This window comes from Trichoderma citrinoviride (assembly GCF_003025115.1).
Source record: "Trichoderma citrinoviride strain TUCIM 6016 unplaced genomic scaffold BBK36scaffold_4, whole genome shotgun sequence".
Lineage (NCBI taxonomy): Eukaryota > Fungi > Ascomycota > Sordariomycetes > Hypocreales > Hypocreaceae > Trichoderma > Trichoderma citrinoviride.
The window spans coordinates 914,445-939,053 of NW_020194712.1; the positions used below are offsets into that span (position 1 = coordinate 914,445).

The following is a 24,609-nucleotide window of genomic DNA, read 5'->3' on the forward strand; positions in this document are numbered from 1 at the left end:
TCGGTTAGCCATCCTCATGAACCGCTCGGATAGCCTAAAGATTCAACAAAGAAACCGCATTCATTAAGTTACCGTCAACTGTCGTGATGGCCGTGTCATGTATGGTCATGTATGCACGGTTATCGGATGAGGTTTGAACTCTGGAAGCTTCCTGGCCAATGAATGTGATGACGACATGCATCGGTCTACCGGCCAACGAAAACCGACAAGCTATTCCCTACAAGGAAGTCGGCGTCAAGCAGCAGCCGATTATCAGCCAATGGCGAGCATCCACTCACGCAACCGGCAGAAACACTTCAAACAATGCCGTCAAAGACAACACAAGCTGAGTATTATCGAGAGAGCGAGTTGCTGCGAAAAGCCGTGGCTTTATCTCATTTGAGTTCTATCTTTCCCCATCCGAGAGAGGGGGATTTGGCTTTCAGATTTGCCCTTGTCCCGAGTCCGCGTGACGTCAGTTGCGCATTCACTCCAACTTCCAAGCATACCGAGAGCGAAAACACCAGCAAAAACAAGCTTCCCAGTGACACCGTAGATCAGCGCCATCATGCACAACGTCATGCAACAAGCCTCTTCTTGTGCCGAGCTCTCCGGGCAGCAGCACAACTCTTCTCAATTCCCCATTAACTATCTATCTTCTGCTCAAAGAGCTGAAAGCACCCACTAGACTATACTGTAAGAGAAGCTGCAATAACTTTTTGGCGCCGTGTTTCACATGCAGAAAGCTTGCTCACCTTGATTGATTGACCCTTTGCGTCTTCTGTTTTGGCCTTAGTTCGCTTTTGGGAGCTGCCTCCTCCCCCACACGTCACAACTTACCCGCATCTTGGCCTTGCCTTATAAGCTGGTCGCCGTTGGTTGCTCGGTCGACACTCTTGCATCAACGCTTTTCCCGCTCCATCTCCTTGCATCTTCTGCTCTTGAGCTACTGTTGCGACGGCTTATCTTACATTTTTCTCCTGGCTTGATTACATCTTGAGCATCTTGCTAAATCGCCACATCTTATCGCGAGCAGAGAATTACCTGCGCGCCAGCTGCTTGCTCTGCTTGTTTCGCTATTTGCATTCGTGGCCGATCGAGAAGCTTCTCGGCGCACGGGCAACGCTCCGTCGATCCAACGATCAGAGCACAGAACAACACATATCACGGCATAGAGTCCGCTTAGTCTAGGGATCTCAATTCCGCGTCTCAAAGCCGATCCCCGGAGCACAGATCAGATTCAATTGAAACAAACCAGCATCTCGAGCCGACGAATCTCACCGCCGCAATGTCCAACCTCTTCAAGATCGCCCTGCGCGGCATCGCGCTCGTCTGGACGCTGCTCATCACGGCCCTCATCGGAAATGTCATCGCCTCCAATGTCAACGGCCACATGGTCACTGTTAACTTCACGATGTTCGTCGCCGCTCTGTCATGGGTTGCGCTCCTCTACGGCTTGTTCGCAGTCTTCGTCGAGAGCATCGCCATCCCCTCGGCTCTCCTCATTCTCGACGGCCTGGCCACCTTGTTCACCTTCATCTGCGCCATCGTGCTGGCCGCTGAGCTGCGCGCGCCCAACTGCGGCAACATTTCTGGCCAGCACTTGCCCAACGACTGGATCGGCTTCGGTTCTCACCACAACGAGAGGAGGTGCCGTGAGATTCAGGCCAGCACTGCCTTCATGTGGTTCCTCTGGGCTTGTTTCTCTTTGATCCTCTTCATTACCTGGAGAGATGCTAGGAGCAGCGGCTTCACCGGGTCCTCGCGATTTTCCCGATCTACGCGCTCTTCTCGACCTGCCATGTCCCAGGTTGGGTCTGCTGTTTAAGCTCGCTCACCAGGAGACTTTGACTTTGTTTCCTGCTTAGCTCTCGCTGTCTCGCCATGAGAGCATTTACTGTTGTCAATTGACAGTAACCCGTCCCTGGTGGATTACCTCTGGCTCATGAATGGGCTAGGTTTAATGTGAAGACGATTTTGGGTACATACAAAGCAGGGATAGCTTTGTTTCGCGAGAGTCCATGGTGTCAGTCTATGGATGACAACGCAATGGTTCGTCCACGGTATATGAAGTTACGAGATAGGGTACTGGATTGACTTGAGGAACTCGATAGTCTCGCCATAGTTTGGCTGGAAGGGACCAAATGATAGGAATGATGATTGATGTGGTAATAGGCCGACGAACATCAAAGTCATGTTTATAATATATATCTTGTTGCTATTACCCTCTTCCTCTCAGATGTGGAGTTGAATTTGCTGCTTTGTGCGTGGTATTGATATATGATTTCCATCGAGGGGACCTTGGTATTTCGATCGTAAAGTCCTCAACATAGAGACGCCCGAAGAGTTGGCAAGCAGCCGGAATTGACATATGTCTCGCGTTCATGTTTTTGTAGGCTGGACCGGGACGAAGCTATGCATCGCCAGCGCGTGCAGACAGCACTCTGTCCAAAAACGCTCAACGAGTGTCGAGCCGAATGATGGCTATAAAGTCGCCGCGACGGCGCCAGCAGCGTTGAACGATTTTTTGTTCGTGACCTGCACGTCCACGTTGTGCACCCAGTTCATGTACTTACCCCAGCCTACAAACAACCTGTCAGTAACCTGAGCACGCAGAGGGGGTATGACCAAGGTGCTTTGGGGAGATCGGGGAGAACCTACTCCAGTACGCGAACTTGCGGCCAAAGAGCTTCCCCATCCACGGCACGAGAATCATGGTGAGGAGGAGCTGGAGCTGCTCCAGACTGCGGTCCCATTCGGCCTGCGCCTCGGAGTCGGCCTCGGAATAGATGTCGCTGGTGGAATCTGAGGGGAGAGAGTCGATGTCATCTTTGTCGTCGTTGAAGGAGGAGGCGTGGAGGTCGACGAGCGACTCGTCCGAAGCCATTGCGACGATTGTTTCGATGGAGACGAGTGCTGGGGATTGATGACGACTTGGCTGGATGGGTGGACTTGGCCCGAGACGATGAGACGGCGAGGCGATGCGATGCGCGTGGTCGGCGTTGCCGGAGGCTTCAGGCCATGAAGGAGACGAAGTCTTCTCTCCGCGGCTGGGCGACGTGACTGAAGGGCCTTGCCGTGGTCTCACAATCGCAAGGCGTCACACAGGTGGAGCTTGATGATGGGATCGTGTGAATGAATGCAATGCCGACCGGCGGCCTTGGAACCTGTCCCACCTCGGGATACCGCAGCTGTTATCGCTATCGCCGCCAATCTTATCGCTGTTCGACAGCATTCTACATTCTACTCTACCTGTCAACGGCACTGTGGCTGGCATCACGTGACGCCCCTCCTCCGCCCAGCTCAAGGGCAATCAGTGCCCAGCAGCTTCAATATCGGCCCAAACCCAGGCCCATGGCATGACGTGCAGCTGACTCAAACTCTTCGACCTCATTCTTCATTTTCCTGCTCGAAACACTCCCTCTGCAGCACCAAGAGCGAACCAGTGAGCCTCTGCAGGATAGCAACCATCTTGTGCAGGTGCGCGCATACAGTAGTCGGGCCGCAAAGCATCAGCCATCGCATCGCTCAACGCAGCAACCGCCACAGCGAAGCACGAAAGACGCTGTCCGAGTGAGGGACAAGAAGCAGGACACGCAACGCACGCAGAGAGTGACTCTTCTCTGAGATCACCAGGAAACAGCCGCAAGGCACCACGCAGTTGATCTGTCAGTCAAATCCACCGCAACCATGGACAACGAAGTACAGGTGAGTCACCTTTCGCTGCAACTCTGCACTGCAGGGCGCCTGCGCGTACAAGGAAACGGAGCGCCGTCTCCGTCCGTTACTGCAGACAAGCGTCCTGTCATGTCTCTCCCTTCCTGCACCAACCGGCACCGCTTAGCCCTGGCGTCGCCACTTGAGCTGCTGTGCCGTCGATTCCCCTCCGTTTCTTCACTTTTTGCCCCTCTCCCAGCTTCGCCCACCGCCCACAAACGGCCTGCATTGGCCACGCAAAAAAATAGCCCCGATCACAGCAAATTTACCCCACCAACCTCTTTTGGGGACAATTTGTTCATCCACCCATTCCCTTCTCCCTTGTCATACTTCTGAGTCACAGCTTTTTCCCTGTTAGACGGGCTTCACAATCGAGAAGCATCTGATCTGTACTGTTGCCGCCCCCCAGCCTATTCCCTTTCGAGCCTTTCCTTCTTTCTCCTCGCCCTTTCCTTTCTCTTTCATCCATTGCAATTCCGTTGAGACATCAGCAAAAGAGCAGTCGTTACTAACTTTTCTTCCTCTTTCTTTCCCCACCACGCAGGACCAGCCCGAACGCAAGCCTTCTCGAAAATCCGTTGCCTTTACCGACGAACAGCTGGTAGTCGAAACCGACGGCTCAATAACCATCATGAGCGCCGCCGAGGAACCCAAGGAGACGGCCCAGTCACACACGCCTCGTACGCCGCCTCTGTCTGCCGCCCTCGAGGCCTTTACTGATCCTTCATCTCAAGCCGCCGCCGACGAGCCTGCCCCTCCTGAAGATGGCGGTCTTGACCTGTCTCTGCTGAAGAAGAAGAAGAAGAAGAAGAAGGTGGAGGGTGTTGATGGCGAGGCTGAGGCTGATGAGGGGGCCGCCCCCGCCGAGGATGGCGGTCTTGACCTGACGATGAAGAAGAAGAAGAAGAAGGCGAAGAAGGCCGAGGGTGCTGAGGAGGACGAGTTCACTGCCAAGCTGAAGCAGCTCGAGGTTAAGGACACCGAGGGTGCCGAGGAGGCAACTCAACAGGAGGAGGGCGACATGGAGGCGGGCACCGGTGTCTGGGGCCACTCAGAGTCCAAGACCATCCCCTACACCCTCCTCCTCTCCCGCTTCTTCACCGTCCTTTCACAAAAGAATCCCGACCACTCGCTCAGCGGCACCAAGAGCTACAAGATTCCTCCGCCTCAGTGCATGCGTGAAGGCAACAGGAAAACTGTCTTTGCCAACATTGCCGATATCTGCAAGCGCATGAAGCGAACCGAGGAGCACGTCACCGCCTACTTGTTTGCCGAATTGGGCACAAACGGCTCCGTTGACGGAAGCAGGAGATTGGTCATCAAGGGTCGATTCCAGCAGAAGCAGATTGAGAATGTCGTCAGAAAATACATCAGTACGTCTACCCGTCAAGCATATGGAAGGTGGAGTGGGAAGGCATCAAACTGGCTTTTCTGGGGGTCCCAGCGATGAGGGTATCTCAAAGATGACCCACGCAAGCCATAGCATCCTCTTCACTCCTACCACCACCTCTTGCTTTCCACCACCCCCTTCCACATCTCCTTCGCTTACTATTCATGAACGTCTACTAACTCACTATTTGCAGTCGAATACGTTACTTGCAAGACCTGCAAGTCGCCCGATACCGAGCTGAACAAGGGTGAGAACCGTCTGTACTTCATCACCTGCAACAACTGCGGTTCACGACGAAGTGTCACCGCCATCAAGACGGGTTTCTCTGCCCAGATCGGCAAGAGAAAGAAGATGCAGGGTTAAACATAACCTGCTTGTACGTATTCAAAGATCTAATGAGATGCTTGGCTTGCAAAGCGATGTTTCTGCAACGGTAATGCTGTCTTGTTGGGTCATATTCAGACCACGTCCCATTCACATCACACGTCCTCGGCATGGTGTCAAGCACACGATGCGAAATGGGCATCAAGTCACGGAAGGAATGAAGGAGCGGTATGCCCAAGATGCAAGGGCGCAGCGGCTGTTTTCTATATCAGGGAAAGAGGGCATAATCAGATGCTCTTGGGACTATGGAGAAGGAAGACAGGGTTTATATATGGGTAGCCATCACGATATGCCTAGTGCTGAAATGAATTGACGTCTGACACAATTTTCTCTATGAATGAAGCGTGTCTTTGTCTACGCTTCGTGCAAAGAACATGCAAACCCGCCATGTCGTATTCTCCGACTCAAGGGAGCTACCTATAACAAACACACAGACCAGAAAAGATCCAAAGCATTCTGTGCTGTTGAAAAAAAGAAAGCATGATAGCAGTAGCAGTGACACTCTCTTCCTCTTTTCTCGCTCTCAGACTTAGGGTACCTCTGTATAGTATGATAGGCCCCCCCTCGCTTTCTGTGTGTGTCGATCTTCCCTTTCCCTCGTCCTGCTCGAGGATTTTTATAATACAGCATTGATGATGGAACAGATAAGAACCATGAATGGATTTAGCCAAACGCCGCCCAATGACAAAAGACAATTGCCAAGATCATTTCGTTTCTCTTTAACTCTTTTTTTTGTTTTCCCTTCTTTCATTTGATCATCATCTCCCCACCTCTGTTCCCTTCCCTTCCCCCCTTATTCAAACCTTCCCCCAAGTGGCCTTTTGATTCTCTTCACAGAGCCTTGCCATTGGTGTTAGTGGTGGTGTTGCCGCCAACAAGGGGCGCGCCCAAGGTCATGGGGGCAATGGCATTCTGCGTCTCCCGCTTCTCCTTGTCGTGCTCGGCTTGCACGGCTTCCAGAGCGGTGCGCAGCCATTCTGTGAGACGGTTCTTTTCAATGTGCTGCGTAAGGAGCTTGTCCTCGTGATGCATACAGTCGATGAGCTTGGTCCTCATGCTCGCGTCAAAGTCGCGGAAACGACGATCGAGCTGCTCAGTAAAAGCACCAAGAGCCTCTCTAGGCGTCATAGGCCTAAACTCGCTTTGGGCATCCTCTGTTCGAGTGTGTTAGCTTTTGTTCTTCCTTTCGTACCATGCCTCTGGGGTCAACTTACGGTTTCGAACGCAGTCTGAGAGCATGGCATACAGCTCGGTGCTTGCCAGTCTCTCCACAACTTCCCGGTCATCTTTCAGCTGCGTGTCGTTAATCTTGGCCCAGTCGTCTCGGATGAAGAGCCTCCTCCAGATGAGCCGTTTCGCTTCCCGGAGCTCATCGCTGCTGCAACTAGACTCGGCCACCTGAAGAGCCAACCAAAACGGATGTGCTTGCATCTCTCGGGATTCTGGGCTAATATCCGCCAGGGTCAACAGATCAATGAGTGTCATGGGATCGAGGACCTCGTGCTTCAGCAGCCTTTCCATGCCATCTTCGAAGAGCTGGCGTAGGACCTTTTGGCGCTTGGGTACGTTGGTAGCATGGACCTCCATGGCAAGATTCAGAGCCGCGGCTTCGTCAACGGCGTCGTAAGTGCTGGGGAGAATTTGAGCGTAGAGCTGATCCTGGATCCTAATCGTGACGAGCTCCTTGTCAACGTGCTTGATTTGCTGGTCAATGCGGAGTTCGTCTGCAGTCGCCTTGGAGCCTGATGACTGCGACTTTTGCTCTTCCTCAGCCAACAGGGCCAGTTTCCCAAGACTGAGCTCAATCTTTTTGTTCCACACTTGCTGCTCCTTTTCAAGAGCAAGGTGGATAAGCGTTTCCGCAGCATGGCCGACTTGCTTCTCTTGCTGAACGTCGTTGATCCACGATATCCGCGCCAGCTCAGGCCTGCTGCGAAGGAACCGTGTCTTGTAGCCAGATGTTTCAAGCTCAAACGCCAACACCGCCTCAACCCCGTGTTTCTTGAGCAGGTACTCGTAAACGGGGAAGGCAAACTCTTGGCCATACCGGGTGAATTTGGACTTGAGCCGCTCCGCTTGCTCCCTCTTAACGATGGCCAGGCTCTCCAGCTCCAGAGCGGTGAGTGCGGGCTCGCGGCCCACCATCTCGACCTCCTCCATGTGGTCGAGCAGGATGACTGCCAGGCCTTCCAGACAGCCGTGCTTTTCGGCGATGGCAGCTCCTTCATCATATTTCCCTGCCCGCGCAAGGCTGATGGGTCTCTCGTACCTTTCCTTATGGTATTCCTTGGCGAATGTCTGGCCCATGGACTTTTGGTCTGGTGTCGTCTCGGCCCATCGAGAATATTCCAGGATGGAGGTGAGCATGGCGTCAATAGCCGCCGGAAGGTCTTTGTAAATCTTTTCAATGAAAGCTGGATCCGGTCTGTGGGCTGGCTTGGTGGTTTCCTCTGCATCCGTTTGAGTCCACTTCAAATACCACTGATCCGAGAGCTCAACTAGGCGCGCGATGTTGTTGGCAACATAATGGCAACCTGTCCAGGGCTCGGGCAGGCCTTCGTATCCGTCGCGCAGGATGCCTAACCTCAACTTCTCGTCACCCAGCCCGTAGAAGACAAGGTTCGTTCTGCGGAAGTCCAGAGCCCCCAGCAGGGCGCAGATGTTGATTTGAATGGCTTCGTAAATCATGTATGTCACCTTGGCGTCATCCAAGAGTTTGTCCTTGTACAAGATCTTGATGACTTCGTATGCCCAAGCCACAAAGAGCTCAAGGCGGAATATGTCGTTCAGGAACCAATGGCGGATGCGGTCGACTTCGCCAACCTCGGGGCTGGGCTTATGCTTCTGGTCCTCGTGGATGAACTCAACAATGTATCCGATCAAAGTCTTCTTAAGGTCTGCTGGGCGTGCTGCAACGAAGGCCTCTTGTCGTTTCCAGAGAAGCGTCGCGACGTGCATCTTTTCTGCATTGTGCATCAAAGCCCAGCGAGTTGTACGGTCCAGATGGGCCCCCGTGGCCTTGAGGTGCAGGATGAGTTTCTCCAAGGCATTAGAGCGCGCGATAAGGTTCTCCTCTAACGAGGCGGGCAGGGTCGCAATATAGGCGGTGGTCGAACTCAGAATCTCGTTGCTGACTTCCAGTGCGGCCTGAGCGATCTCATCCTTTGAGAACTGGATCTCCTGGCGGGCATTAAACACCAGAGGGTTGTTCTTCTTGGTACCAAAGAAGACAGCCTGCTCCAGCTTGTTCTTGGCAGACACTTGTGGAGGTTGATCGCTGGCGAATTTATCGACATCCGTGGTTGCAATGCGAATGACGCCGGCTCCGCGGACCAACAGTACCACGGCTGGGTTTTTGCTCTTTGCTCGAGCTGCTCGGCTTTCCTCGCTGGAAGTCGACGCGGGCGGCATTTCTTCAAACCCAGATCCAAGAACCTCGTGGACATTATCCTCGCGAAAGTCGATGACATCTTCATAGGAAGGAGATAGGGTGTGTGTGTCGGATTGAAGCTGAGAATCAGGAGACTCGGGCGACACTGCGATGGACGCTATTACCGCGGCACGATCGAATACCGCAAAGGCCACGAGCGCGGGACGTGGCAGATAGAGTCGCGGCCTTACCGCCTGAATAGAGTCCGCCTGCGAGACAGGTGTGCTGTATGAAGTAATTGGTCGGATCATGCCTACTTGGAACTTCCTCTGAGTTACAATGACTTCTACAAGGGCGTAACGGGAGACGGTCCGACTGGTCAAGCTGACAAGCAGCAAGAGTTGCTGAACAGACGGGTCATCCGTAGCAGTAGCGGCGCTAAGCTTGCTGAGGTCGAGATATTTGTGCTCCAAGCCCCTCGGGACGAAGGAGAAGTCGAGAGCTTCAAAGGAGTCGGCCGAAAAGTCGCGGCAGAAGGGGTCGGCTTCCCAGAGCGCAGAAATGATGGATTCTCGGGCGTCGAATTCGCCAAACGGTTCGTGATGGCCTCCTCGGTGAACTTTCCACGACTGCAGCTTACCCTTGTTCGTCAGAGCCACAATGTTCTTCTCGCCAACTCTCGCAGACCTATCAGCCCGGACAGCCGCAATGTCCCCCTTGAGGCCCAGGTGCGAAAAGGCGGAGCGAATGGTGCCGAATAGGCCACCGGTAGTGCTTGACAGGTTGCTTCGTAGAAACTGAACAGAGATGGCCGGTCGTCCGTGGCTATCGCGTACGTTCATATAGGCGAGACGTCCGCTGTTGAAAGTCAAAAGAAACCCTGCGGTCTCTGCATTGGTGATGGCCACCACTTTTTCGCCCGATGACATTCCAGAGATCATATGCTCAACGCCCGATCTGTCCTTCTTGATAAAGGCGAATGTGGCGGCGCTGGAGATGGACTCCCAAAAGACAACCTTGCCGGTGCTGGCCATCACAACGACCAGGCCGGGCTCGGTGGTAGAGGCAGAGGGAGAGACGAGACATCCTACGGGGAGGGCGTCGTTTGGCTTCGAAGAGGACGGTAGAGTGAAGGTGAAGGTCTCGGGGGATTGCGAGGTCGAGTTGTAGGGCCAAACAATAGCATGGGTAGGTGTCAGCGTTAAAGCGTAGCCGAAGGAAGAGAAGATGTCGGCGTGTTGGCTCCCTGCTCGAGTTAGTACGCGAGGCCGCATGTGCGGAAAAAAACTTCAAGAAAAGCGTACCAGACCAGTCACTCCGGATTCTGTCGGGCAGCGCTGGTAATTTGCTAACAGTGTATGCGTTGGTACTTGTCTAGAGCATAAAAGAGACGAATCAGCATTGGACAATTGGAAAAGTCGATGAAAGATTCTTCGATGCGACGAGGCCAAGCTCTGAAGCTTGATGGAGCTATGCAGCTTACCAGGAGAAGGCTTCCATCGCCCTTTTGAGCAGCACGATCGCCGTGCTTGGGCTTCTTCGTCCGGACAATCAGCTCCTTGCGTAGCACGGTCTGCACGGGAGCCACATTCTCGACGTCCTTCTTGGGCTCGGCGGGCGTTGCAGCCTTTTCGGGTCTGACCTCAGCCATCTCAGGCTGGGAGTCTGTGTTGGTCGACGTCTGCTCGCTCAAGGGCACGCGCTGCCTCTTTGGCTTCGGAGCCGCGACAAGCTGTTCCTGGCTCTTGGGGCGCAACCGCCGTCGGGAGCGAGTCGCCGTGGCCGGGCCGCCTTCGTTCTGGGATGGAGAGAACATGGTGGCTCGACGCAAAAGCTGTGAGGAGGGCTAAGATTTTGAGATCGCAGGGATCGCGCCGGGCGCGCGAGTCGCGATGGCAGCTGCTGGCGAACTCGAGCGGCGGCGGGAGATGGATCCGATGATGGAAAGGAGCTCAGAAGGGCATGTCGAAATGCCGGAGCTGAGGCAATGAAGATGCAAGATGGATCTCCGGCCCCCAGGCAAACAGATGTGGTATGGTATGGGTTTGGTGCAGTGCGTGAGAGAAGCAAAACAGCGGCTTCATTCATTGGCGCTGCTGGCGGTGGGCGAAAAACAACTGGAAATGGGCAGAATTCCCCGGCGCACGGAGGTTGTGCCCCAGATGGTACTTGGGCGCCCGCGCGATGGGCGTGGTGGCTGAAGTACTCTACAAGTACCGCTGATCTGACTCGCCGGAGCATCTGACGCACCCACGCAGTACCTGGGCAAAAAGTACCAGAGCGCCGCGTGAAACAAGGAGCGATACCTGAGAACGATGTGTCGAGGATCTCCAAAAGGAAAAGTCACATTGTCGTCAGTCTTCAGCGACCAAGAGCAGAATCCGCTCGTGGTTGGGGAAACTGTGCGCCTATACAAGGGGCAGCATACAATATTCATACGAACAAGAGGTACTCCGTAACGGCCATTCGCACTGCGTGATGCTTCTCGAATGCTGGATATTGGGAGTCCAAGCCTGAACATATGTGAATAACATGCACCTGGATGTGATTCTCTTTGATATTGATTCACCGGCCGCTTGAGGCAGGTGAGAATTGGGCATTTCCGTTGGAGAATCACAACGCTGTAAAGTTGCGAGAATATTGCTTCCACTTGCTGATGCTTGCAAGATCTGCAATAGACGGCGCACTTTATAGTGGCACCAGCTCAGCTACATTTTGGAGGTTTTGGCGGCCAGTCTGAAAACTTGATCAAACTTGGCCTCATCTTGTAATGCTTCATACAAACATATACTCAGTCTTCTTTGGTCGTCTATATCAAGCTTATTATGATCTTCTCTGCCCTCTTGTTTCCAGGAGGCGAATCCTAAAACCGTGCATCCTCCGTATCCATTGCTCTCATCAACCGCGGTTATGATTCAACCGCACAGCCGCTCAATCTCTTAGAGTGACCAAGCAACCAAGTATCACAGCCCATGAACATGAGAAAGTAAACAGCTCAGCCATACAGACAGCATGAGGAGATTCTCCACAGCAGTCACCATCACCGACCCTCTGGTCAAATACCAGTCCCTGGTAGCCGCAGGCATCTACTCCCCCGATCCCGCTCAGCACCGCCTGGCACGGCATCTACACAAGGTCTACGCCCGCATAAAGGACTACTCCCCCCAAGCCGACTATCGCCAGCGACTAGACCAAGTCGCCCGCCTCATCGAGCCCAAGAAGAAACCGTCACAGGAAGAAGAGACAGGCGAGGGCCTCTTGGCACTGCGGCACCACGCGATATGGCGGAATCCCCTGTTCAAGCACCTGCTCAGCACGCCCGAGGGCAGGGAGAGCCTCGCTCTGACCCGGGTGCTGACGAACCACCAGACGGCCATTGACATTGACTCTCCCAAGGGACTGTTCCTTTCGGGGGAGGTGGGCACGGGAAAGTCGATGCTTCTAGACTTGCTGGCCGAGGGCCTGCCCACGCAGAAGAAGAAGCGATGGCACTTCAACACGTTCATGCTCTACACGCTATCGCAGCTTGAGCAACATCGAAGATCCAGTCCTCCCCAGTCTTCTTCTTCTTCTTCCGATTCGCCAGCCGCAGAGTACTCTCTCCTCTGGATGGCCAAGAAGCTGGTCGACGAGTCCCCCATTCTCTTCCTGGACGAGTTCCAGCTGCCGGACCGAGCGGCCAGCAAGATCCTCAGCAACCTGTTCGTCGCCTTCTTCCAGCTCGGCGGCGTTCTCGTCGCCTCGTCAAACCGGATGCCCGAGGAGCTGCAGAAAGCGACGGGCATCGATTACGCGCCGACGTCGAGGGGCCTCATGGGCAAGATCTTCGGGGGCGCGTCGCGCAATCGCGGAGAGCTCTTTGGCCAGACGAGCGACTTTGCCGCTTTCCTCGAGGTGCTCAAGGCTCGGTGCGACTTCTGGCAGATGGAGGGAGCGCAGGATTGGCGGAGGCGAGAAGAAGACTCCAGTCCTACTGCTGCTCCTGTGAAGCAAGCAGCAGACGGAGACGTCAATGGCGCCTTGCCAGTCGCTGCGCCAGTGGAGCGAAAGGAAGAAGACGAGAGCGGCAAGGCCAGGAAGAGGAGGCCGCCTTACTATTATCTCTTTGACGAAGACGACCAGTCCTTTACACAAACAGTGCAACAGATCGTTTTAGCATCCGATAACCAGCCCGTTCCATGGGAACCATCCAACCTCATCGTCTACGGCCGCCGGGTCGTCGCACCGCGCCACTACAACGGCTTCGTCTTCTGGACCTTTGACAAGCTCGTCGAGTCCTTCGGACCAGCAGACTATCTCACAATGGCGTCGACATACCACACCTTCATCATCGACCGCGTCCCCATACTGACGATCCTGGCCAAGAACGAAGCAAGGCGCTTCATCACCCTCCTCGACGCCATGTACGAAGCGCGCTGCAAGCTCGTCATCCGCGCCGAAAGTCCTCCCGACGACCTCTTCTTCCCAGAGACATCATCATCGTCAAGACCCCTGGGGAAATCCGACAAGCTCAGCAGCAGCACTGTAGCAAAAGACGACGACGCAACGTATTCCGAAACAGTGGCCGAGGTCTACCAAGACCAAATCGCCCCCTTCCGCCCCAACGTGTCCTACTACGACACCGCATCCGCCACGTCCAAATACGACCCGGATCAAGATTCGGACTTTGGCTTGCTGCGGAAACGAGGGCCGCTCGATTTCGGCAACACGAGCGCCTTTACGGGCGAGGACGAGCGCTTCGCTTACAAGAGAGCCGCGTCGCGGCTGTGGGAGCTGTGCAGCGCGAGGTGGCACGCCAGGACGGGGGATTGGTGGCAGCCGCTGGCGATGGAGGCGCGGCACTGGGAGGGCGGAGAGGCGTCGAGGCCGTACCGGGTCAAGGAGGCTCTGGAGAGGGAGAAGAAGAAGAAGAAGCTGGGCAGTGGCGAGGGGATGGGGGAGAGCGTGGAGGTGGATGAGGTGGCAGGGCTGTCGCGATGGAGAATCGAGCAGCTGAAGAAGCGGAGCGAAGAGAGGACGGTTTGAGCAAAGCGAAGAGTCGAAGGACGTTGTATATCAGAGGAACAATAAGAAAGTTTTGCATAGAATATTACAAGCCCGCTAGACAGCAAATCAATGCCAGGGCAGCACCACCATATCAATCACGGATATCAAAATAGGAAAAGAAGCCAGCCCTCCTCCCCTCCTCTCCCAAAACGCCGATGCAAATGCCCAAGTCGCCCATGTCCCTCTCCCTCTCTCTCTCTCTCTCCCCTCTCCAACTCAGCTCAAATCACTTCCCTCACAAAGCCATGACACCAGGCGTCCACGCCTCCCCTATCCTCTTCATCGCGTCCCCAAACTTCTTGCTCGTGATCCTCTTTCCCCCCTTGCCCCCCAGCGGCGCATGCTCGTCCGGGTCGTAAAACGGATTCTGCAGGAGCCTCACATACGCGCTCTGCATCGCCCTGAACACGGGCTTGAGCTCCGCGTCCCGCAGCCCCGCGCCCACGCTCCCCACGGCCGACCTCGCCGTCGCCGCCGCCGCAGAGGAACTCGCCAAGGTCGAGGGACCGCCGCCAGCGCCCGAGGGAGACGAAGAAGAAGCCGACATGGCGGCGCCGCCGCCAGTTCCCAGGGCAGCAGCAGCGCTCGGGCCGACGCCGCTGCCGCCCGCCTCGACGCGCCGCCCGCGCATGTCCACGATGCAGACCATGCGCACGCCCGTGTTGGTCTCGAAGCCGTACGCCGCGAGGCGGTCGTCGATGGCGTGCAGCAGGCCAAAGTCGCCCGAGGCGGTGCTGTTCTTGGATCGGAGGTCGAAGACGTCGATGGTGGAGGAGAGGAGGAGCGAGAACTGGAGGGGGTTCCGGATCGGCGTGAAGGCGTTTGCTAGGGGGTCGTAGGACGGGAAGATGGAGATGTGTAGGGGGTTGTTCTGCGAGTTTCCAACAGTCAGCTTGCTTTGCTGTTTTGCTTTGAGTTCTCGATTGGGGGGAAGATGGTGGAGTGAGGTTGAGGCTTACGTTGCGCCCGATGACGCCGAGGCAGGCGACTGAAGGTATTGCGGCGGACATTGTGCCGTTTTTGTGTTTGCTGTGGTTTTGGGGGGATTTGGAGGTTGAGGTTGAGTTGCAGGAGCTTGAGCTGCAGAGTGGGCTGGGATGCACGTATGTAAAGTACAGTTGAGGTGCCTCGTCCGTCATTGTGGGGTGGCCGCGACTAAACATAGAGGCTTCACATGTAAATGCCTACGCTCTCCTTGAACGAAACTAGAACACTGAAGTCATGAATTCAGTATCGAGGGATATCAGTACAAAATAATAATAATGTTGGCAATAATTGACATCTCACTTGAATATACTCGACAGCCAATGTACCATCACAGCTTCCGCCTATCTTACATGTTATCTTATACACTATTGCTGCACCTCTCCCATCATCCGACTCGTCTATAAACCGACATCTTCTTCAACGAGACTTTCCCCCTTCACTCATCTTCGTCATCTACTATGTTCGCCGTCTCTTCCAACCCGCGCAACACCTCCTCCACCTCGGACGGATCTGTAATCGCCCAAACGCCGCCTCCCTTGACCAAATCCTTCCCCCTCATGCCCACCTCTTTTCCCACCAAATTTCTTCCTACTTTACCAGGCCCAATGCCTACCCATCGCCTGACTTTCTCTTCCTGATCGAGGTACTTGATGGAGGCCCACCATCGAACCGTCTCGAGGCACCCTCTGGCCAGCAGATCCTTCAGCTGCTCCTTACTTTCAAACGGCCTAGCCGAGACGTTGCTTATGCACGGCATCAACCCGGGAAACGTCACCATGTCTTCGTCCTCCCGACCAGGAATGCGACTCTTCTTCGCCAGCAGATTCTTCATGACCGTCACTGCGGGCTTCATAATGGGGCTGTGGAAGGGACTGTCGCTGTGCAGCCGCACGGCGCGCGGATCGTGGCCCAGGAACTGGCGGACATGGGCTATCAGCATCTTGATCCTCTCCATGTTGCCGCTCAGGACAATCTGGTTCTTGCTGTTGATGTTGGCAATCAACACCTGCTCAATCGGCGGCACATCCTGGCTGCTCTCCGACTTGCTCCCGTCGCTCGAGTGCCCAACAAAGTCGCGTATCGCCTTGATCAAGGGCTGCATGTATTCCGGCTCCGTGATCACCGCCACCATGCCATATTCGCCTCCATACTCTTGAATCGCCTTCTTCGTCGCCTCCGACATGGCAGCTGCGCGCCGCTGCACGAGATAGTAGCTGTCCTCAAACGCAATGTATCCACCGGCGACCAGTGCCGTGAACTCGCCCAGAGAATGCCCCAGCGTAAAGTCGAAATGGTCGGCGACCCGAAAGTTGAACTCGCGCTCGAGGATGCGCAGGATGAAGATGGACGTGGCCATGATGGCGGGCTGGGCCATGGTCGTCTGCGTCAGGACCTTGGACGGGCCATCCTGGATGACGTCGGAGATCTTGAAGCCGGCGACATGGTCAATCTCCTGTATGATTTGCGAGGCCGTCGCGGGAAACGCCTCCAGCCACGGCGACAGCATGCCGACCTTTTGCACTCCCTGGCCTGCCCCAGCGCACAGCGCAATCACACGCATCAGTCACAAAGAGTTCCCTTGCGCCAACCTCGGGCATTTCGCAACAGGCAGAAACAAGCTCACCCGGGAAGAAAATCGCCGTCCGCGGCCTCCCAGGCCGGCTCGAGCTCCATCGCACCGGACACGCAGCAGATGCTCCAAAGGAGGCGGCCGGCGCGCAGCATCGCAGAGCCCGTGTCAGCTCTGACGCATCCCGGCCGACCCTCGCGCCACGCCGGCGCCGCAGAACAGGGCCTGCGAAGCGCTTCATGGCCTTGCGACGGCCAATGGTGGGAGCCACAGAGATTCCGCCTGATCTCAGCTCAATGTCGCGCTTTGCAGAGCCAGAATCGGCATGGGGGATGTTGAGGATGGAATGCGAAAGCGGTGTAAGTGAAGACGAAGGAGAGCTGATCCGAGGATGCAGAAGCAGTGACGCACTTGGACAGGAAGCACGTGGGGTACAAGCTACTACTGCTAACGACCTTCTGAGCCGTTGCCGAGCTTCACCGAACCTTGGCTGTTTGGTGTAAAAGTAAGGTATCAGCAATCAGACTCGGCATCAATGGATTGATTGACTTGACAGACACTGCATATCATTGTTGGCACAATCAAGTCTGTTGGCTCCACAGCATCAGCTTCCTGGAGCAATGGTATTGTTTGGGGGTTATGATTGCTAGGGTAGCCTTGAAGCTGCCTCGGACTTGACTCGGGCATTTGGCTGGACGCTGTCATCTATTCCACACGACAACAAAAGATTCAACGGTGAGAAGGGCAGTTCAATCCTGTGTCTAGCAGTCTATTAGCAACGAATCTCTACTCCTCCCTTGCTGACCGTCAGGTACTTGACGCCCTTGTAAGGCTTCACGCCTTCGCTGAGCCCCCGGCTTTTCCTCGCGTCTAATACAATGCTCTCAATCTTCAGCCCGCTCGCCAGCCACCCCTTGACAGAGAAGCTCACGGCGGCCGAACTGGGCATCAGAATCTTGTTCTGCGCTACCTTCTTAGGGTCCTGCTCCTCATCCACGCCCACCTTCTCCTTGCCTGAAGTGGCGGCCGCCGTGTTTTGGTACGGCTCGTTGTATGAATAGTCGGTGCCAAACCCGAATCCCGTAGGATCAAACTCTTCCTCTTCGTCGTCGGCCAGAGATCCCACCACCGTACACCTCAGTCCAAAATGAGACGTCGGGCCAGACATCTCCTTGGCCGGGATGTGCCACTCGAGTCGCCCCTCGGCTCTGTTGAAGCTCGCATCCCCCCTGGACGGCCTGATATCAGACAGGTTCCTCACATCTTCGGGCAGAGGAATGGTGACAATCAGGTCGTCTAGTAGCGGCGAGCTTGGGCTCCCGGGATGCGGTGACCCCAGCCGGCCAGGAACTCCTGCGCGGCCCAATTGGCTCACTGCTGATGATGAATTGGGCGTGCCGAAGATCTTGTTTGTTTGCAGCCTGACCTCGAACTCAGATCCCACAGGCCCAAGCCCGGTCTTGACCTCGAGGCTGACGGGAAGCTTGAGATTGTTGGAGCTGACACTCCCACTCTTCCCACTGGTATATGGTAGCAGATCGACCTCGTAGCCAGCCAGAATGAATCGTCCATCGGGCGGTATAAAGCTTAGTTCTCCGGGTCGCTCATTCCACCTTGCCAGTCGAACGCATGGGTGGAAGACGGGCAGTTCCATGATGCCGCCTATGTTGTGCTTGCCCGACGGACTGCCGAGCGTCACCAGGACATCGGGAACCCCGGACACCTTTGACGTAAACGCAATCGTTCCATTCGCGAATGCAGCCAGCGGCCTCCCTGAAGGGGCCAGCGTTACGGATAAGGTCTCGACGACGTCGGCGTAGAGCTCGTTTGAGGTGTGCCGTACGTTGGCTCGTCTCCAGGGCAGGGCTGGCGTGTTGGAGGCTATCAGTGACGGTGCAGCTGGGCTTGTGTTGAGCGGAGATTTCCTGCTCCCGCGTTAGTTGACATGAGGCTATGATCTCCATCCCACCAGAATATCTGCTTTGCACATACCCAGGCAGGTTGATGCTACCGAGCAGCTTGTCGACCCAGCCCTCCATCTCCACGACCTCTCGGAGAGCATTAGGCTCCGTAGTGCTGACCGTGCCCGCATCGCACATCTCCGTCAGAAGCTGCGCAATGACATCGTAGTTGCTCTCGAGCTTGACGGCCAGCAAGGGCGCCCCCACGAAGTCTTCAAAGGCATCGACGATGCGGTGCAGGAACTCGAGCACGAGGAGGGGCTCGATCTCGGTGGACGAAGTGGCCAGGAACAGCAGGTTGGAGTGCGTCAGGCTGAAGACGAGCGTCGGCGGGTTTGCGTTGGGGAGGTAGATGAGGCTCGGCCGCGGAAACGGATGCTCGAGGTAGAGGGCCAGAAGGTGGGAGGCCGAGAGAGGCCGTCCCGTGTAGGTGTGCGACAGGATGGGATTCCTTGGACAAGGTCAGTCAGCAGAGCTTCCAGAGACGCTCCAGAGGGCGAGCGGCTCACCTGTTGTCATCGTAGATGTGCAGCGCTTCAATAACGCCGTTCATGATGACGGCCCAGCGCCTTTGCCCAGCAACACGGTTTGCCAGAAGCTCCAGCAATTGAGTCGCGCGACTACCGAGTACGAGTACTTGCTTTGGTACCGCATGACGAAACTCAGTCCAAGTACCGGAGCGCTGACTAACTCCGACGAACCAATCACTGCTTGTCGTTGCATGACAGCCCGTCTTGAAGCTCAAAATCCTCCCACCAGCCAGACAGACCCTGTTATCAACCTGTTCTCGACAGTCAAACAGCGGGCTTCTTCAACATGGCCGGCGACAAGATCCCGACTCTCCACTCGCTCGAGAAGCCAGAGCGGCTGCAGGACGTCTTGCGCCAGGACCGCGGCGACGACTGCTTGCCCTGCAAAGTCATCGGTTGGTAACCATCTAATAATGCATTAGCTTCGAGCTCTCCATGCGATGGGAAAAGAAGCTGTATGGCTGACTGATTCGCAGGAAGCGGTGCCTTCTTCGGCCTTGCAGCGTACAGCTACTTTTCGGGCATGTCGCAGCTGGAGAAGCAGAGGGCCGTCATTTTGCAGAGCAAGTCCATGTTCGGCATGAGGAGTCGCAAGTTTGGCATCGTCACCATCTCGGCCAGTCTCGCATGGATGGGCCTCTGGAGGGCCTTTAAATGAGCCATCACTGAAGGATCGATGAATCTCCTCGCAATTGTGTAGCCTGCGACTCCCTCGCCTCTGCGCAGCACGAGCTAAAGGGCTCTACGACTGGATGGACTCCATGCATGACCGGCGAGGGGCATGATGAATGTGGCTGGATGAAGCAGTGGACGTGTATATCAGTGTATCATCTCTCTTGTATATGACTAGGCAACAGCATGGGATATGGCGTCTGGACACAGGGAAAAGCTAAATGCATCATCTACATTCTCTCCTCTTGTAACCAAGATTCCCTATTTTGGTAGGCATCTCGAAGTATATGTACATACGTTTCGCAACGGACTTGCAGAGATCAGTCAGGGATTTGTCGAGTCTTGCTGTTACAAAGCAAGTGCCGTGTACAATACTGGTGAAAGAAAATCGTATATATTTCAATCAAGATCAAGTGTCTCAGGAGCATCTCGTGGTCCCTCTGCTTATCGTCATCAAGCTGCCGTGTCGTCGCCCTCCAGCAGCTCATCAGCCAAAAGTGTGATGCAGGTCCGGCAGCGCCAAACATCGGCCCCACTTTGAACCTTCTATCACCACTGAACTTTTTCATACAAGCAAAAGCAGCAGCACTCACTCATTCAATACATGAAAATCAAACCGTCTCCAGAAAGAACACCATTCAGCACCACAAGGTCGATATAGCAGCATAGCCCTAACAGATAAGCGGACCAGTTTGGATCTCATTCAGGCTACCAGCCCCAATTTCCCGGCGCTCCTCTGCCATCTCTTTCATTCTCACCAAATCTCACAGCCATGCCCATCACAATCCTCAACCCTCAGCCCAACACGCCGGCCCCTCGGCGACCGCGCGCAATGGACATCGACATGGACGTTCCCTCAGACTCAGACTCGGACTCGGAAATGGGCGGAGCGGCCGTCCAGGGCGACGTACAGATGCAGGACGGCGAAAGCGTCGACGAGGACCAGGACTTGGATGAGGAGGAGGCCGACGCCAGAGATCAGATTCTCACTCCGGGGACAGTAATCACGTCGAATCCCCAATGGATGCGGTACTTGATCCCCTGAACATCTCCCTCCTGTCTCATTGTGCTATCACATATCATCCGTCTTCGGCATCACCATCATCACTCTCCTCCCTTCTCTCTTCCTCCCCTCCCTACCATATCAACCGACCTCATCATATCACATCAAAGCTACACATAGAACGCCTTCCCGTCTCAAAGGCTCTCAACCGCCATACTAATTCTGCCTCCCAGCGGCCACGGAACATACGTCCCCCCAAACACAACAAACATCACCTCCTCCCTCGCAGGCACCCTCACCCGCACCAACAAGCTCCTCTCCGTGCGGCCCCTGCGCGCGCGCTACACCCCCGAGATCGGCGACCTCGTCGTCGGCCGCATCGTCGAGGTCCAGGCCAAGCGCTGGCGCGTCGACGTCGCCGCCGCGCAGCTCGCCATCCTGCAGATCTCGGCCATCAACCTCCCCGGCGGCATCCTGCGCAAGCGCACCGAGACGGACGAGCTCCAGATCAGGAGCTTCTTCGCCGAGGGCGACCTGCTCGTCGCCGAGGTCCAGCAGCTGCACCAGGACGGCGCCGCCAGCCTGCACACGCGCAGCCTGAAATACGGCAAGCTGCGCAACGGCGTCTTCGTCGCCGTCGGGGGCACGGGCGGCGGCGGCGGCGTCGTCCGCTCCAAGCGCCAGCTGTGGACCATGGAGACGGCCAACGGCGGCGGCAAGATTGACGTCCTGCTCGGCGTCAACGGCTACATCTGGATCAGCAAGCACGTCGAGAGCGACGTCGCCGCCGAGGCCGCCACCATCAACCGCATGGAGGAGAGCGTCAGCTCGCAGATCTACTCGAGCCAGAACAACCACATCGACGTGCCCACGATGCGCGAGATTGCGCGCTGCCGGAGCGTCATCCTCGCGCTGGTGGAGAACGGCGTCAGGGTGGACGAGGACACCGTCACCAGGGGCTATCTCGAGGCTGTCGAGTTTGGGAGGGAGTCTGCCGAGGACGACATCTACCTTGGGGGTGAGAGGGGACAGAGGCTTGCTGCGGCACTATCTGGGCGGTAGAGAGCGGGAGTGGGAGAGAGACGAGGCAAAAGCTGTACTGGTCATTTAAGGATTGGGTTTTAGAAATCTGTTAGGGACGATTTTCTCATCAACTAAAGAATAATTCAGCTAGCTAAACACGGAAGAGAAGATTCGCAAGGCAAACCCGGGGCAATACTATTTGATCGCTACATGAAACGTGGCTTTACAGAAGCCACTATATCTCAAGCTTCTGAAGCTCTGTTACAGAAGTGAAATGTACCGATATACAATTTCTTTTTCAAGCTCATCCTTCTTGCTCACTGGATGTCCTCCAACAAAGGGAGCTACTGTAAATGAACAGGCTACATGTGCCTGACAAGTGAGAAGAAGCCTCATTACTACGCTTTGCTGGTCCTCCCCTGATTCACATCCCTAGAGACTTCCGTTTCAGACCCAGTGTCACAGCCAAGGCAACGAGGACCCCCCACCTAAAGACGAGGCCGGCCGCGCTCTTGGAGCCCAGGCTCAGCAGCACGGAGACCCAGTACCGGAGGCCCTTGACGAGGCGGCCGTCGCGGTCAAAGTCGGGCTTGAGCGCGTTCATGCGGCGGTGGCGCTTGTACTCGCTGGCCGAGTAGGGCATGTACCGCACGCGCAGCAGCTTGTCGGCCCAGCCGGGCACCTTTGCGACGGGCCGCTGGTGGCTGAAGGCCTTGAAGGAGTAGTAGCCGTGGTAGCTGCCCGTGCCGGACGTGCCGACGCCGCCGATGGGCTGCTGGTTGAGCATGGAGTGGAAGAAGCCGTCGTTGATGGTGGCTCCGCCTGATGACACGCTGTTGAGTACTGCAAAAGCAATGTTAGGTTAGCTCTCACGTATGTCTCATGACAACCGGGCTAAGGGGAGAGTGCATGTTGCTCTCTCTTGCGGCAAATGACACACACCTTTCTCATTCTCTGCATCCGAGCCAAAGGTGAAGAGAGCCAACGGCGTCGGGTCGACCTCGTGGGCCATGTTGATGGCTTCATCCAAGGTATCAAAGGGCAGAATGGACCATATGGGCCCGAAGCTCTCCTCCACGATCATGCTGTCATTGACGTCGTTGACCAAGACGACGGTCGGCTCGATGAAGAGGTCGGACTCGTCCATTGACCCGCCCATGACGATGGTGCCCTTGGAGCTGTCCAGCATCTTCTTCAACCGGTTGAAGTGGGTGAGGTTGACGATGCGGGAGAAGTCGGTGCTCGCCTTTGCGCCCTGGGGCATGAAGACGGCGTACTGCTTCTTGAGCTCGTCGACGAACTTGTTGAGGACGCAGCGCTCGACGAGGACGTAGTTGTGGGAGAGGCAGACCTGGCCGGCATTCAGGCACTTTTGCCACAGCAGGCGCCGGGCCGCGAGCTTGACGTCGCCCTTGCGCGTGACAAAGGCCGGGTTCTGGCCGCCCAGCTCGAGCAGCACGGGCGTCAGCGTCTCGGCCGCCTTCTGCGCGATGATGGTGCCCGTGCGGCGGCCGCCGGTGAAGACGATCTTGTCAAACTTGTGCTCCAGGATGTGCTTGGTCTCGTCGACGCCGCCGTTGACGCAGGCGTAGCTCTCGGGGTCCAGCGCCTCGTCCACGATCTTCCGGATGACCATGGCCGAGTGCGGCGCCAGCTCCGACGGCTTGAGCAGCACCGTGTTGCCGGCGGCGATGGCGCCGACGAGCGGCGTGATGTTGAGCTGGAAGGGGAAGTTGTAGGCGCCAATGTTGAGGATGACGCCCAGCGGCTCGTGGCGGATGCGCGGCTTCATGGGCAGGAACTGCAGCGGCATGCCGCGGACGGGCTCGTCGCGCACCCAGTCGTCCAGGCCGGCGACGGCGTCGAGGCACTCCTGCTTGCACCAGTCGATCTCGGAGATGTTGGCCTCGAACTTGGACTTGCGCATGTCCTGGTGCAGGGCCCGCTCCATCAGCTCGGCGTTGTCGACAATGGCCCAGTACAGCCGGCGGATCTGCTGCTTGCGGTACTCGACGTCCCTGGTGCGGCCGGAGCGGAACGTCGCCCGGAGCGTCTTGTGCTTGGCCGTGATGTCGTCGAGCGGCGTGAGCTCGAGCGGCGGGATGCTGCCGCTGCCGCTCGTCGTCGTCGTCGTCGCGAGCGCCATGGTGTTGCAGTCACAGCACTGGCTGGAGAGGTTGCTTTCAATCTGTTAAGTACTAAGTAGGGCAACAGCGCAGCAGCTGTTCTGAAGCGACAATCGGCGATTGTTGATGCTTGGTGACGAAGATGGTGGTGATGCTTCCGGAGTGCAGAGTTGCAAGAAAACAAATCAAGTTCAAGCAACAACCAGCATTCCCGGCTTCTCAGCGTCGCAATGGCCGGCTCCTCTCTGGCATCTCAGTCACAGCCCGCACAATCCCAACGCAGACCGCGGCAACAAGCAGCAGCTCAAATGGCATGTGGAAATAACTAATAAACAGCCGTTGAAGGCAAAGGCAACCAACTGCAACCCCGTTTTGGCTCCAGTTCATCTGCTATGAATCCCGGTTCGTTTTCTCCAAAGAAATTGAATCCATGCCGGTCCCCGCGGCTTGCCGCTAGCAGTAATGCCTAGTTCGTCACCAAAGTCAAGTCACACTCGCCTCGCATCGGTTTCTATGGCTGTACTTTGTAAAATGCCCGGCTTCTTACCCCCACAGCTTTCGTTCCGTGGTGCAATTGATTTTGCTTGTATACCAGCAGACCACAGGCGGAATCCCGGCTCAAGTGTGCAGTCCGTGTTGAGGTGGCTGCATCCGGGCACGACGAAGCTTCAGCTCAGGAGCCGAGGCATCTGGTCAGTTGTTAGCTAATAACAAGCCCCGCTGCAGATAGATTGGATGGTTACCTATTGAACAGCAATTCCGACCGAGCTGCGGAATAGCGGTGATTTGCGCTGAAAAGGTAGTGTATCCTCTGGTATCAACGCGGAGCTCGAGGTCAAGATGTCGACTTT

General features: G+C 55.9%; 10 protein-coding genes across 10 annotated transcripts; 5 read left to right on the forward strand and 5 right to left on the reverse strand.

Moving 5' to 3' along the window:
- Nucleotides 1-1,267: 1,267 nt before the first annotated feature.
- Nucleotides 1,268-1,807, forward strand: BBK36DRAFT_1167331 (non-classical secretion pathway, nce2 component; the record flags this gene model as incomplete). Its single annotated transcript, XM_024895032.1, has 1 exon — nt 1,268-1,807. One exon carries the CDS (start codon nt 1,268-1,270, stop codon nt 1,805-1,807), a length of 540 nt encoding a protein of 179 aa, XP_024751369.1.
- Nucleotides 1,808-2,463: 656 nt separating this feature from the next.
- BBK36DRAFT_1194733 (hypothetical protein) lies at nt 2,464-2,866 on the reverse strand (the record flags this gene model as incomplete). The annotated part of the gene is made up of 2 exons (XM_024896866.1): nt 2,464-2,561; nt 2,641-2,866. The coding sequence occupies 2 exons, from the start codon at nt 2,864-2,866 to the stop codon at nt 2,464-2,466; spliced, it is 324 nt and encodes a 107-aa protein (XP_024751370.1).
- Nucleotides 2,867-4,237: 1,371 nt separating this feature from the next.
- On the forward strand, nt 4,238-5,449 carry BBK36DRAFT_1114917 (hypothetical protein; the record flags this gene model as incomplete). Its single annotated transcript, XM_024890077.1, has 2 exons — nt 4,238-5,069; nt 5,280-5,449. Coding segments are annotated over 2 exons (1,002 nt in total), but the record flags the coding sequence as incomplete, so codon positions are not given.
- An 852-nt stretch (nt 5,450-6,301) lies between these two features.
- BBK36DRAFT_1139563 (hypothetical protein) lies at nt 6,302-10,656 on the reverse strand (the record flags this gene model as incomplete). Its single annotated transcript, XM_024893315.1, has 4 exons — nt 6,302-6,624; nt 6,685-10,086; nt 10,145-10,214; nt 10,324-10,656. 4 exons carry the CDS (start codon nt 10,654-10,656, stop codon nt 6,302-6,304), a joined length of 4,128 nt encoding a protein of 1,375 aa, XP_024751372.1.
- Nucleotides 10,657-11,852: 1,196 nt separating this feature from the next.
- BBK36DRAFT_1157732 (mitochondrial ATPase) lies at nt 11,853-13,865 on the forward strand (the record flags this gene model as incomplete). Its single annotated transcript, XM_024894033.1, has 1 exon — nt 11,853-13,865. One exon carries the CDS (start codon nt 11,853-11,855, stop codon nt 13,863-13,865), a length of 2,013 nt encoding a protein of 670 aa, XP_024751373.1.
- Nucleotides 13,866-14,121: 256 nt separating this feature from the next.
- On the reverse strand, nt 14,122-14,896 carry BBK36DRAFT_1133088 (Sedlin; the record flags this gene model as incomplete). The annotated part of the gene is made up of 3 exons (XM_024892065.1): nt 14,122-14,332; nt 14,432-14,757; nt 14,846-14,896. 3 exons carry the CDS (start codon nt 14,894-14,896, stop codon nt 14,122-14,124), a joined length of 588 nt encoding a protein of 195 aa, XP_024751374.1.
- Nucleotides 14,897-15,309: 413 nt separating this feature from the next.
- BBK36DRAFT_1114142 (hypothetical protein) lies at nt 15,310-18,957 on the reverse strand (the record flags this gene model as incomplete). Its single annotated transcript, XM_024889993.1, has 5 exons — nt 15,310-16,403; nt 16,498-16,887; nt 17,224-18,368; nt 18,436-18,855; nt 18,914-18,957. 5 exons carry the CDS (start codon nt 18,955-18,957, stop codon nt 15,310-15,312), a joined length of 3,093 nt encoding a protein of 1,030 aa, XP_024751375.1.
- A 263-nt stretch (nt 18,958-19,220) lies between these two features.
- Nucleotides 19,221-19,592, forward strand: BBK36DRAFT_2882 (hypothetical protein; the record flags this gene model as incomplete). The annotated part of the gene is made up of 2 exons (XM_024898011.1): nt 19,221-19,329; nt 19,411-19,592. 2 exons carry the CDS (start codon nt 19,221-19,223, stop codon nt 19,590-19,592), a joined length of 291 nt encoding a protein of 96 aa, XP_024751376.1.
- A 786-nt stretch (nt 19,593-20,378) lies between these two features.
- Nucleotides 20,379-21,671, forward strand: BBK36DRAFT_1167339 (hypothetical protein; the record flags this gene model as incomplete). The annotated part of the gene is made up of 3 exons (XM_024895033.1): nt 20,379-20,501; nt 20,589-20,635; nt 20,843-21,671. 3 exons carry the CDS (start codon nt 20,379-20,381, stop codon nt 21,669-21,671), a joined length of 999 nt encoding a protein of 332 aa, XP_024751377.1.
- Nucleotides 21,672-22,056: 385 nt separating this feature from the next.
- BBK36DRAFT_1167340 (aldehyde dehydrogenase) lies at nt 22,057-23,778 on the reverse strand (the record flags this gene model as incomplete). The annotated part of the gene is made up of 2 exons (XM_024895034.1): nt 22,057-22,454; nt 22,575-23,778. The coding sequence occupies 2 exons, from the start codon at nt 23,776-23,778 to the stop codon at nt 22,057-22,059; spliced, it is 1,602 nt and encodes a 533-aa protein (XP_024751378.1).
- Nucleotides 23,779-24,609: the final 831 nt, after the last annotated feature.